Genomic DNA, 13,529 nt, shown 5'->3' on the forward strand with positions numbered 1-13,529 from the left:
CTTTAACATAACAGCTGTCAGTGTTTTACAACATATATTGAAAAATCTGGTCTAAACGCAGTGTCACATCACTTTGTAAAACAAAAGATTTAAAAGGAAAAAAATGAACTAAAATAATTAAAGATTCTTTTCTTGTCTTTGATCTAAAGGTAATTTTTGTTAAAGTGTTTTGTTCAGTTTTATTCCTTTGCTGGGAAGTTAAACTTGAGCTGTTCCCTAATTCCAGTATATGCAAACCCATTCCACTACCCTAACTTTTGTGGCTAAAGTTGATGCATGTGCCGCTCTGACACCAACTGTAAGTAGAGGAACTTGAGCACTGTTTAGCAGGTGATGTGTCAATGAGGAAGCACAAGTACAGGTGATACAACAAGCAAAGTCATTTGTGGCCGATCTACAATTTCCAATATTAATGTTCTTAACTTTTTTCCTCACTATTTTGAGTTAATTTAATCAAAGATTTTTGAAGAGGTTAGATCAAATTTAATCAGGTAGACTTTTTACAGCTACTAGTAAAATTGACTTCAAGATTTATATTGTGGTATAGTTGGATGTTCATCTTTTATACTAACATGAGGCTTTGTGTGAATGTCAAAGCTTTCCACCCTAAAAGCTGAAATTACAATGCCTCATTTAACTCATTTTCATGTGACATCTAGTGATCAGACTTTTCTTCTCAGACCAATAAAAGTGACATGTTTTTTATAGAACAGTGACGTCATAGATTCTTATGTTTCATAGTAAAAGTGGCATATATTTTTGTGCTTTATGTATTTGGCAGATTTGAAATTTCAAGAGCTGCTAACGGTACAAGATGGTTGGTCAGCTCTAATATTAGTTTACAATTGATTAGTTTCCATGCTGCTTTCTCTTTGCACTCATAGGGCAGAAGCTGTCCTTCAGCTTGATGGTTTGAATCTTAAAGGATCTGCCAGATCTTTGTCTTTGGCTCCTAAACTTTGCTTCTGGTCTGGTCAAATTGATCTTGCCTAAAAATGGAAGTGGAGAGCCATTGAGCAAAATTAATGATCTGCTGAAGCTCTGCCACAGAACAGCTGCTGCACCAAACTGTTAAGCCATAAGTAAGAACTTGGTGAAGGTTTCTCAGTGAGTGGTGTTCACAATCCAGTTAGATCTTCTAAAATACAGCTGCAGGAAATGCATTGTCTTGTGATGGCCTCGAGCTCCTCGTTGTGGATGGTCAGACCTGCATGTGGAGTGATTGTCAGTTTCTAAGAGTCTGTGAGGATTTATTTTGCTGTTTTGGTCTTTAGGTTGAGATGCTTCTTATCACACCTTAACACGAGTGTCTGGACTTCCATTTTCCATGAAACCTCGTTTGTTGTTGCTGATCTGCTCCATGGCAGTTATGGAATCAGAGAATTTAGTGAAGAGTTTGGTGGAATGTTGAGCAGCAGTTACGGACAGAGTAAAAAAAAAAAGCTAGACTGAGAATACAGCCATGGGGAACTCCACTGTTCTGGATGATTGTTGAGGATGTGGAGTTTCCCGTCGTGAGACGCTGATGCCTGTTTGTCAAAGTTCTTTTCATCTACAAGCAGAATTGGGTTCCAAGTTGCATAGCTAAATTGCTTATCTGTCAGAAGAGGTGGAGCTGGTGGATTTAAATGTCAAACTAAAATCAACATTCAGCTTCCTGTTTTTTTGGGGTTTTTCAAGTGAGTGAGCGCAGTGTGCAGAGCTATAGAGATGCTATTGTCTGTTCACTATTAAAACTGCATGCAAACTGATGTTACTCCACACCAGGTGGAAGGTGAGACTTGATGTGGTGTAACACCTTGATGCTTTTGGCGATCACTATAATCAGAGTCACATGCTGGTGATTATGGGTATTGGAATTATTGATACAATTTGTAAGGTATATGTGGGCTTGTTGGCTCAGTTATCAGTCAATGAGCTGGGTTGCAACAGGAAGTGTAATTTAATCAACTGAGCTGTTTCAATCCACTCAAAGAGCACATAATGGTCCATGAAATTAAATAATCCTGTGTTGTTTCTGGGTTTAAAGCCCTTTAAAGACAGTTCTTTAACTCTTGGTTTGCTCTCATCATGGCTGATTTCACATCAGACCCCTACTTTTCTGAAAACAGGGAAATGGGCAGGAAAAACATGCCTGCCGGTTGTTGTTATACACCCAGTTAAATATGACATTAGGTATCTAGGAATTCATCTGCAGTTTGGTTTTCTGCAGACAAAACCTTTGTTTTAATTTCTGTTGTGAAGTTGGAAAATTTTACAGTGGAGGAAATAGAGCTGAGATGACAAACTATCTTGAGATGACTACCTAAATTTATCTGAAATAAAGTTGAAAAAGCATGAGCCAATATTTCATTTAGAACCAAACATTGATGACGTGACCAAAATTTAAACTGAAAAATGAAAAATTCTGATTTGATGCTTTGAATTTGATAACTTGTGGCATGGGGCAATAAATGGCAAAATAAAAATAGACATTTTAAAAAGATAAAGTTGGCAGAAAATCAATCACTGCATTCAATATATTTATATTGGTTTGTTATAAAGTATCCATGAAAAGAATGAGTTAAGAAAGAAAAACTCTTGGAAAAGTAAGAGTATTTGGTCTAATCTGTGAAAGAGTGAAAGAAAAGATGTGCTAATCTTTCGAAACAATGACGGACAATGTCAAACTGCTAAGAGTATGTAGATCTCATCATCTACAGGGCAGAAAATCATCAAAACCTTCAGTAAAACAGGAGAAATATCTGTGCGTCATTGACAAGGCCAAAGACCTGTGGTTATCCTGTCTTTGTGACAACTATGTATGTATGACAGCTCTTATTGTTGTGATTGTGTCAATGGCATAATGGAACAGGTTTCAAAGTTATGAAGTGTTCATTGGTCAGGAAAATCCAAATGTGATGCTCATGTTTTCAATCACCAACACTTTTGCAATTCTTTGGATTAAAGAAGAGTTACCATTGCAGCATTCAGTTTAAAAGTTAGTTTCTCAGGACACTTACCCCAACCCCACCCCTTAATTACATACAACTGAGTTTACACTGATTTAAACTGGGGGATGGGTACACTTACAACTAATATGCTGCAAAAACTGAATCTTAAGAAAAAAATATCTTATCAAGAACATTTTTCAAAAGCGAAATAATCTTTTACCCTATTGGCAGAGTTTTTGCTCATTTTGAGAAAATCTATCATAATAATTATAACTTTTCTCTATCTGTTTCTGCAGTGTAGACAACACATTTCAGTGCCATGAAAAGTTCAACCAGGACAGCTGGAAAACCCCAGTTTGTCATACTTATCTTGCTGTTGTATGATACCCCTCAGATAGTCTCCACAGACCGTCATCACAGCAGCAGACTTCAGATTATAGATATCCTGCTTTAAAAAACAGTTGATAGGCACAGACTTAAAGTAGTCAGAATTTCCACTTGACCTTTTTCTTGAAAGAGACAACAGTAGCACACCTAAATATAGAATAATACTACAACATGCTTGATGGATTTTGAATTGCATCAATAAGGGGCCTTTGTTTAAAAATGTTTTAATATAACTTTTTAGTATCGAATCCCTCTATTTCTTTTTTTTTTGTTAAAAATATATATTTTTCCAATTTCAGACTATTTTTATTTCACTCATTTTATGCTTCTATTTTTGCACATGCTGGTTGGTGAGGTACATTTTTACATGACCTGTTTGCAGGTGTAGCAACAGGCTGGCGTGATTGTTCATGTATCATTCTTTTTCCAAGATCAGTCCCCATCATCAGCTGCTTTCAGGCTCCTGCTGTGACCTGAGGAGTGTCCCGCAAACCCTCAAAAGATATGCGTCATAACTCTTGTGCAAAACCTGAAAGGTAGCTTGTGTGTGATTGTTTGGAATGTGAAGCGTCATGTTTCCTTCCCAGCTCATCTGCACACAAGTGCTTTATTTCCAGTTTCTGTTGACATTTCACAGAGTGAACACCGGCTCTGTGAGAACACCTTTGAAACTAATCCTAAACTTGTTCTAATTATTTTATTTTTTATTTTTGCATGTCTGTCTAACGAGAAGCAAGCTTAATCTTTTGGGATTTATCTGTAATTCCTTTTTTGCTGTTTACAAGTAAAAACATGCTGTAACTGAAAGAGCTTCAAGAAAAAAAGATAAAGACTGAACTTCTGTTCTGTACTTGAAGGAGTTTGTCCCTGTCCTACAGCAATGATCTTCAGGTAAGATCTTATTTCCATCACATAATGATCCTGATCATTAAATCAGTGCTAAAATGTCAAAGTTGTAATGACTTCAGTACTGACACCAGCTGGCAAAGCCTTTTGGGGTTGAAATAATGGCACTCCGTCATACGAATCCTGTTTCCAACAAATACAGGTTTTATTTAAAAAAATATGTTGTGGATGCTTTTATTGGGCATGGAACATAGATTAGGCAAAAAGAAATCCAAACAACGCACTGTAGACACCACAAACAGATGAAACATCGTGATTTATTCGGACTATAGTAAAACGCATTACACATACTTTTTGATTAAACTTTAATGAATCAGAAAAAAACAAAAACGTCCCGTTTGCGTCTTGAATGACGTCACGACAAGAATTGTGGGAAACGCTTTCGTGGCTTCTATCAAACACTACTTCCTGTTATGATAATTTGTGTCGATTGTTAATTTTATTAATAAGGTTTTTTGGTAATTAACAGAGAAAATTCAAAATGAATGAACGAATTCGTTAATGATAAAAAAACTTCCTGTTTTTTCTTCTGATTTTTTTTATTTTTTTTATTTTTTGTGAACGTAAAGTAGCGTCTCGTGCTGGACAGCAGGGGGCAGCCTCGCGCCGGCTTTTCGTTTGCTGTGTTGTAAACACTGCTCGGTCGAGAGATACACGTATTCGGGGTGGACCTAGGAGTCAATGAGAACAGGCTAACATGACTCAGGCTAGCTTTCAAGTAAAAGATTAGCCGAACTCTCTTTGGACTTACTTTTCTTGGTGAATTCGGCTTTTCAACCCCCACCCCGTTGTTGTTTTCGTGCGTGAGTGCATTTCTCATCGTAGTGCGAGCAGACTTCGTACATGGGAAGCCGGACGCATTTGCTGCGGGTAGCTCAAAACGCTTCAAGGTAAAGGATGTCCCGGCTATTTTTTCTCTCCCTAGTGGGCTCTGGCTAATTGCTGGAATGGACTCCTAGTTACTTAACACCTCTCAGTTTGTGCTATGTGCTAAAGTGGACGACGTGACATCGCTTTAAACTATTCGGAGCTGCCGAGAAACGAACACGGTTTGAAGTTAAAAAAAACAGCTGTAACTGAGTTTGTAATTTGTTGTTTACACTTAGGTGTTTGCTTTCAAACAAACTACACTGATGACCTTAAAAACACAAAATAACAAAAGTTGAATAGCAAGTCTTTTTCTTTCTTTTGTTTTCTGGATGTTACTGTCATAGATGTATCCGAGAGTTGTGTCAACACTGCAATCATCACACCCATCTAGATATGTCGCAGCTTTCTGGGAGACATGTTGCTGTTGAATTTGATGCTAGATCTCCATTGTAGCGTACAGAGCTCCAGCCCATAAAAGGGATTGGAAACGTCTGTGGCACGAAAGCCTTGTTTTTTTTGTTAGTGGTGCGACATGCAGAGGAGGGATTTCAATCACTCGGAGCAGACATTGGATCCGGTTCTTGGGTGTCGTTAGCAGGAATTGCAGAGGCAGCATGCAACAGCTTTGTTTACAAAAAATGTTAGTTCCATCCACCAAAGACTTATCGTGGAGCAGCTTCTTCTTCTTCTTCTTCTTCTGCTAAGGTGACCTCTATAAAATCGAAGCTGAAGATGTTAAACTCATTGTTGTTCAACTTGGTGCTTTTAAAATAGGAAATTGGTGAGTCATCTTGTTAAGCACTTAAAGAAAAAAAGGGGCTTTTAAAGTGTCTATAATCCATGGTTAGAAGGTAAATAAGGAAGCATCACATCTGAGTGATTAAAAAATCTGTTGTGAATATAGGCAATGTCACACACACACACAGAATGGTGCAGAAAATAATTATTTGCTTGACAACAAAAGTTCACCTCACTATTTTTTATTGTGACCCTGGTTGTCAATGAAGGAGGTCAAAGGTTTCCTATCGGACTTCACCAGATTTGTATACTGTAGCTGGTAATTTGGTCCATTTTTCCAAGCAGATCTCAAGAGTCGTGATTTTTTTTTTAATTTGTTGCTGGGCTATACAGACTTTCAATTTCTGTATTGGATTGAGATCCAGAGACTGTCCAGACCACTCAAGAACCTTGAAATGCTTTTTATGCAGCTACTCCTTTGTTGCCCAGGCGATGTGTTTGGCATTATTGTCGTGCTGGAAGATCCAGCCTAATTTCATCCTCAATGCTCTCACAGATGGGAAGAAGTTTTTACCCAAAATGTCACCATACGTGACCCTATTCACCCTTTCCTAATGCCTTAGTCACATCTGCTCTTAGGGATGAGATATGGACTGTCTACGGGTGAAAAATGGGCGAATACGGATTGCAGACAACCTGGTGAACCTGTAAAGCAAAAATGTTCATGGAATTTTTTTTTCTATGGGCATGCTGTGGTGGGTGTTGGGTTGAAAGTGAAAACTTAAGACGCACATAAAGGCAATTAAGGGGGAAGTAGGTGAGACACAGGTATGTTGTTAGAGTTTTTCCTTTTTTCAACCCCCCCGAGCTCGTTGGTGCTGTTCAATTGAAAGGTGCACGCTCTTTGGGTGCTCCTTGCATGCAGCCTGGCTGTAAGAAATTAGAAAATTAGACAATAATAGTGTAGTTTGTCTACATCACGGCATCCTACAGGGATCTTATGGACACTTGAATATCACCTGCTCACTTTGTGCGTGCAGCATTTGTTCGCGGTCAGTAAGAAGCCAGTGTTCGCACCTCAGTAATGACTAGAGCGCGGTGTAAGGATGCCATCATCACTTCTACGTCATAAGGCTACACTATTCTTATAAATACTTCACGATACCCTTACAACTTCGAGGGCCGGCCTCCTTTTGGTTTTTCAGAAATCCTGCCTTGTCTGCTGCTGATTGCATAGATCAGGTGTGTTGAGCCATTGAGAGGCTACAATGGCAGGCTAGTTGGAAAACATGGAGGAGATTGTCTCCAAAGGTTTAGAGTTTGACACCTCCTTCATCGCCCAGGGTTCATTGTCATCCATCCATGTTTCATCCATTCATTTCTTCACTGATGGAAGGAGTTTTTTTCTTTCTTTCCAAAAATCTCTTCAGACATGGCTTCATTCATCCTTAGTTCAGATCAATCGTTCTGATGCCTTTGCAGAAAAGCAGCCCCAAGCATGCCATTTTCAACCCCATGCTTTTCAGAATGGATGGTGTTCTGGGGTTGTACCTCAGCATTATTCCCCCTCCAAACACAGCAAATGGTGTTTATACAAAAGAGTTCTATTTTGGTCTCATCTGACCACATGACATTCTTCCAATGAGCTGTCTATGTTCTAAGTGGGTCGATTCCAGACAATCTAACGTTGCTTCAGAGTTAAACATTTTCACTGACTACATTTTTTTCTGGCTCACAGCAAATCAGCTGTGAGGTCATTTGACTTAATTCTTGATTTTAAAAGGTCAGAAGCATTCTAAGCTGGTTGAGGATCATTCTTTATGTGCAACGGTGCCGTCAACCTTTTGACTCTGAGACAAAAACCTGTGCATAAATTGGAGCTGAATGTCAGTAAAATAGTCACAGATAATATTAGACGACTCATTGGTAAGATTGCAACATAGCCCAGAGGAAGTAGCACAACTTCAGTTTTTTGTTTGTCAGACTTCCAGGGGTTGTTTCAAGTAAACGAAAAGCATCTTAAGATAATGTACTTTTTTGGTATTCAAAGACAAAATTCTATGCTCCACCTTTTCTGTTTTTCACTTTCACTTCCTTTTTAGCTCGTGCTGCAGTGGACTTTGTTAGCTGTATGCAGTGCATCATGGGGCTGCTCCATGTTGATGGGAAAAAAAGTAATTTAGTCTGTTTTGGGGATTTATGTGAAAGCCTTGTTTTAAATTGAAGGCTTTTTTTTCAGAGGGAACGTCTTCTAGGAACTCTGGCATTTGTTGGGACACGTTTTTCTGTTATGTGTTTTACATATTTCTCATACTACGTTGCACTCTAAATATGCTGAGGGTTCCTAAAAATAGGGTGAAGTTTAATGATCCGTTTGCTGAGATTGGCACATTTTTCTTCTATTCATTTATTTTATTATTCATCTCTTTTCTTTAAAAGGGAATTGTTTGATTCATAGATGACAAATGTCAAGGCAAAATAACTAAGCAAAAACACACCTCAGCCCTTTCTGTGTATTGTTCAACAACCTGGTAGGACTGGATATCACTGCCAAAGTATTGAATCCACTCGATGTTTATTTACAAGTTTACAATTTAAGGCTGCACAGTGGTGTAGTGGTCCCCTGTTTGAATCCCGGCTGGGAGTTTTCTGTGTGGAGTTTGCATGTTCTCCTCATGCGTGTGTGGGTTTTCTCTGGGAACTCTGGCTGCCTCCTACAGTCCATAAAACATACTTCAGGGGTTATTTGCTGGCGACTGGTTCAGGGTGTACCCTCCCTTTGTTCAACAGTAGCCAGGATAGGCTCCAGCAGCCCTGTGACCCCTAAAGGGGATTTGGATGGAAGTTCTCAAATTGTTGTCAAACATCACTTTATTTTTTCAATGTACATGTAAAACCTATTTTGATTTACTATAAAAAAAAATCATTATATAATCAGGAATTGAAACTAAACATTGGTAGAAAATTAGGAAATGTAAGATAAAAAAAAAATCAACTGAAAGCTGTTTTTTATGACCAGGAAGCTCTTTTAAATACAACATTTCCATGATCAATTTAAAAGTGTTACAAATATGATGCTCATCCTTGAAAGAGAGGTTGTTTCGCTGTGGCGACCCCTGATGGGAAAAGCCGTAAGAGAAAGAAGAGTAGATAGTTTTTTTAATCCAAGTTAATTTACAATGAAATAATAATGTGAAGGGTTCTCTAAGTCCACATTTGACTTTGCATCATAAAATAGAATTGCATTACTTGTTAGAAGAAATACTGTCCTTATTTTATGTAGTGTTTTCTGACTTTTCAAGAAACCCTTCACAAGTTTGCCAGACAGTGAGCCACCAGAGCAGACTGCATAGGGACCAACAAGTTGCTGAAAATGTAAAACACTGTTATTTGTACTGAATTAGTCAACACAAATCTGTTTCAAACCTACTTTTTCTATTAAAAATGCAGGTTTATCTCTGCAAACCCCTGCAGAGGAGTTATTATAGTAACAGACTCAAACAGAATTTGTTTATGATCAGGAAATAAACTGTTTCCTCTTAAAAAGTTAGTTCCACCACTTACAATACTTTTACTGCAATTCCTGTTGAAGTCGTCAGCATTTTTTGACGGGGTAAGGCATGTTCTCTGATGTGATCAGGAGACTCGGAAGGGTTGTCTTTTCTGAAGAACTTTGACCACTCCTGTGAGGATGATCACCGTATGACTGGAGGACTTTGTGTCAATTGGATTGAATGTTTAGAATCTTTCAGATGATTTTTTTTTAAGTCAACCCAGATGAAATGGTTTCATTTAAAGACGGATAGATGGTAAATGGAGTCGTTCACAGAAAGTTGCTGAATTTGGATTATTTTGGGAAAGAAGGTAAGAATCAAGATGAGATATCGTCCATTTTATCCTTATTAAAAGATGAAAAAATGACTTTAACGTACAATAAACATTTCAAAGTTGGGGTAGAAGGCAGCAGAGTAACTCAGATTATGTTTGTTTCTCACTTGATTGTTTTGCTGTGAGTTGGACTAACTCAGAAATGGGGCTTTAATACTGATAGGTTTGTACATTTCTTTGGGTTTCATTTCTCTTAGTTCTTAGGTTCTAGCCCCCTGAAAAATAGAAAAAAATTTTTTTTCTAAAAACAAGAAACCCCTTTTTCCTGCATTGACTGTAACTTGCTGAGCTGCTCAAAAATATCAGCAAGACAAGCACATTGTGTATGTCATAGTTTCCTGTCAGACAGCTGTGTACAACATAATTCTATAGGATAGGTGCTTTTTAATTATACCTTGTTTTAAGGGGTTCGCCACTTTGATCTAGCCTTTTAACCAATCTCTGACACACTGGCTGCCAAAAAGCAGGGCTTTCTGGTTCTTTCAGGGTCACTCTTCCAGGAATATTCTTTGGATTCCAGAATTATTCTGGACAATCAGGCAGCACTATCAACATTATTCCCAGCTTTTGTTGTTTTTGTAAGTTTGAATAGTTACACGCTCTTTTGTGCAAGAAGTAATAATCACACATTAAAGTTTTTGGTAAATGGTAATGGTAAATGGGGTATACTTATATAGCGCTTTCTACCTTCTTACGAAGGCCCAAAGCGCTTTACAGTCACAGTCCCATTCACCCAGTCACACACACATTCACACACACATTCACACACTGATGTCGGCTTTTTGTCCATTTTAAAAATCAGTAAAAGAAAATGTATTTCTCAAACACAGGAGATCATTCTTGTACTTCTTGAACATCCTTTGAGTGCCTTACTTTATAATCTTAAATACATTTGGCATCGTGGTGAGCAAGTTGTATGTTTTTTGACATGTACTTGTCACAATTTATCTTTTTTTCAAAGTAGTCTGAAACTAGTTTCTCATATTTGAATTCTGTGTTTATAATTTTGTGTACTCTGTTTTATTTTCAATCTGTTCTGTAGTATTTGACAGAAAACAATAGCTTGTCTTTTACCTGTAAGGAATGTTTTTTTATGAATGTAAAAAAGAGTGTTTTAAAGATTTCACTATTAAATACATTCTCATTGGGGTTTATCTGGGTGCAAGCCTGTTTTTAAGCCATTTAGGGGAACCTGATTGGCTAAAGCGGATCTAAAATGATGCAGCTGATGTTGACTTGATCTCTGTTCTAACAGAAACTGTGAAGCAGGAATAAATGATCGACCCTTCTTCTTCTTCAGGTGGCGGACAAGGTTGCAGGAAAGCTGAGTTCTACTCTCTCATGGGTGAAGAACTCGGTGTCCCACACAGTCAGTCAGATGGCTAGCCAGGTGGCCACGCCCACATCCCTGCAGACCACTGCCGCCTCCTCGTCCACATCGCTTTCCTCGCCGGGCCTCTCTCCATCCTCGCCAGCGCGGCTCAGTCCTGATGAGATGGAGTTGCTTGCCAAGCTGGAGGAACAGAACAGGCAAGTGTTTAGTACACATCTTTGTGTTTATGGGAAGGTTTTCAATGTGTGTATAGTACAGCTGGATTGTCTTCAACCTAGGTTTTTATAATTATTTTTAAGGTACAGGCGGTTCATGCCTTACTTTCTGGTGTCTGTGTGTCTGCCTTTGCATTTCTGCAGACAAACTAAAAAAATCCTATAAATGTGCCGTCTGCATTAAAACAGCTCTGTCAATTCCCTCTAACTACATTGTCACCACATCTGATTAAATGATTGTCTCTTCCTGTTCCGCTGATCTAAGACCTGTCAGTCTGCATTGTCAGTGATGAACAGACTCACAGCTTACTTTTGTTTTAGGTTTAAATCTATATACCTTAAATAAGCGTCTTGCAATATATCTAACTAAGGAAGCATATTTGTTTTAGCTTATATTTTGCTCGACACCTCCTTTTTGTCGTGTTTTTTATGTTCATCTGAAGAAAGGCAGGAATATTGATCACTGATTCTATAATTCGATAATTACAACTCAGTGATTATGAGCATAAAAATTACAACCTGAAAGTTTATTTTTCTGTAGCCAGTTTAGCTTCTTTATCTATAGGATTTAGAGTCCTCTTCATTCCAGATATTTTAGGCTTCTTTAGTTTAATTCAGTCCACAGACCCCATTCACAAGGCTTCAAAGTAGAAATTAGTGTGTGATAATTGGCAGACAAGCACGGTTAAGTTAAATATACTCCAGTTACTTTAATTTATTTTGTTTTGTTTTTTGCCATTTTTCAAAAAGTAACATTGAGCCAAATAAATTGCTGGAGCTAATAAAAATTGGATCTACATGTTAGCTTTGTATCCTTATGCAAGTTTTAGGTGTTCTTTTTCACAATACTTTAACAAATCATAAACAAGCTATTTTATCCATAAAACTATGTTTTCCTTATGTATTTCTACACTTTGGGGGGGATCCTTGAATGTACCCGTTCAGTTTCTGACTGTTTGCGCTCTGCACAGTACCGATCTTTTCAGACCAACACATAAACAACTTTAACTGTCAAAACTAAGTGAAAAATGTGTTTAAAATATATTGTACTGATACTAACCACAGTGGTGTATAGAAGTATTTGCTTTAGTCCTGATTGCTGAGGCAAAAATGTCCTGCATGAAGGATGAAAAAAACTGCAGAGTAAAAAAACAACAATAAATTCTCGGATTTTTGACAGAACACATCTTGTTAATCCCTAAGACTTTTGAGAAACTTCTCGGGGGCGTCTAACGATTCCTTTTAACAACTATTCGTATCATAATTTGTGGTCGCTGATACAATTCTTGGTGGATCTTGGTTCACTTTGAACGATTCGATTCTGTTGACTGACCTAAAATCGATTCAGGACATCTTTAGCCAAATATTCAACCAGTGTGGCTCAGAGAGAAATAGCTGAGTACTGAACAGTGCAAGTAAAGTTTTCCACATTCCTTGTATTTCTTGCAAGATAATCAAGTGCAAATTAAATGTGTACAAACAAACAAGTAAATAAGAATTGATGTCAAATCCATTCACATTTTAGTTTCATGAAGTTCAGCCCACTGTTGTTAGAGGGGTGTAAAGTGTCATGCCCAAAGACAAAACAGTTGGCTGGAGGAAGCGGGGATCAAACCGCCGACCCTTCAATCATTGGCTGACCTGCTCTTAACTACCTGAGCCACTGCCACTCACTAGGTGGTGATAGCTTGGTTAATACCAAGTCTGCAAAAAACAAGTGGGTTTTATATCCTTCAAAGTTTTCTAAAAGACATATTGCCAATTATCACTGATTATAGTTGATGCTGAAAGTGGCCCAACTAGTTATTAGGTTTAGGGGGACAATCATTCTTCACACAGAGCCATGTAGGCAATTATGTACTTTTCCTTAGAAATAAACAAACATTACATTATGTGTTTGTTTGTGAAATCTTTGTACACTGGTACATTTTTTTTATAAATCATGAAATCGTTGTTTATTTGTGAAGTATTGAAAAAGATTAACCAAAAAGATCAAGACGAGGAAGAAAACACTCATTTTACATCACTTTCTGCTAGGTACTTACTTCAATAACATGTCTGTCTTGTTTGTCATTTTACTCACAAAAAAACTGTTTTCAGCTATACGCAGATTTGAGTTACTGGGATACTTTGGTGCATTTGTGCCTGATAAATGCAAGTTATGAAACACTAAGTGGGATTTCTCAAACACTCTTGCTTCAGTAATAACAGTGTTAAACCATGATGTAAAACTGTATCATTGCTAGTTTTTGAACCTCT

The 13,529-nt window shown here is 37.8% G+C and overlaps 1 protein-coding gene across 5 annotated transcripts in view; it reads left to right on the forward strand.

Annotated features, from left to right (window-relative positions):
- Positions 1–4,187: 4,187 nt before the first annotated feature.
- evi5 (ecotropic viral integration site 5) overlaps positions 4,188–13,529 on the forward strand; it is a 35,883-nt gene continuing 26,541 nt past the window's right edge. Inside the window, exons 1-2 of one of the 5 annotated variants that reach the window (XM_023954446.1) lie at positions 4,188–4,211; positions 11,023–11,252. In XM_023954446.1, the coding sequence (XP_023810214.1) occupies positions 11,101–11,252 (152 nt within the window). In that variant the 5' untranslated portion in view covers positions 4,188–4,211; positions 11,023–11,100. Of the gene's footprint in view, positions 4,212–4,818; positions 5,117–9,514; positions 9,699–11,022; positions 11,253–13,529 lie in introns of those variants that run through there. The other 4 variants (XM_023954449.1, XM_023954444.1, XM_023954448.1 and 1 more) reach the window with 4 other exon arrangements.

This window comes from Oryzias latipes, chromosome 4, assembly GCF_002234675.1.
Source record: "Oryzias latipes chromosome 4, ASM223467v1".
NCBI classification, from domain to species: Eukaryota; Metazoa; Chordata; class Actinopteri; order Beloniformes; family Adrianichthyidae; genus Oryzias; species Oryzias latipes.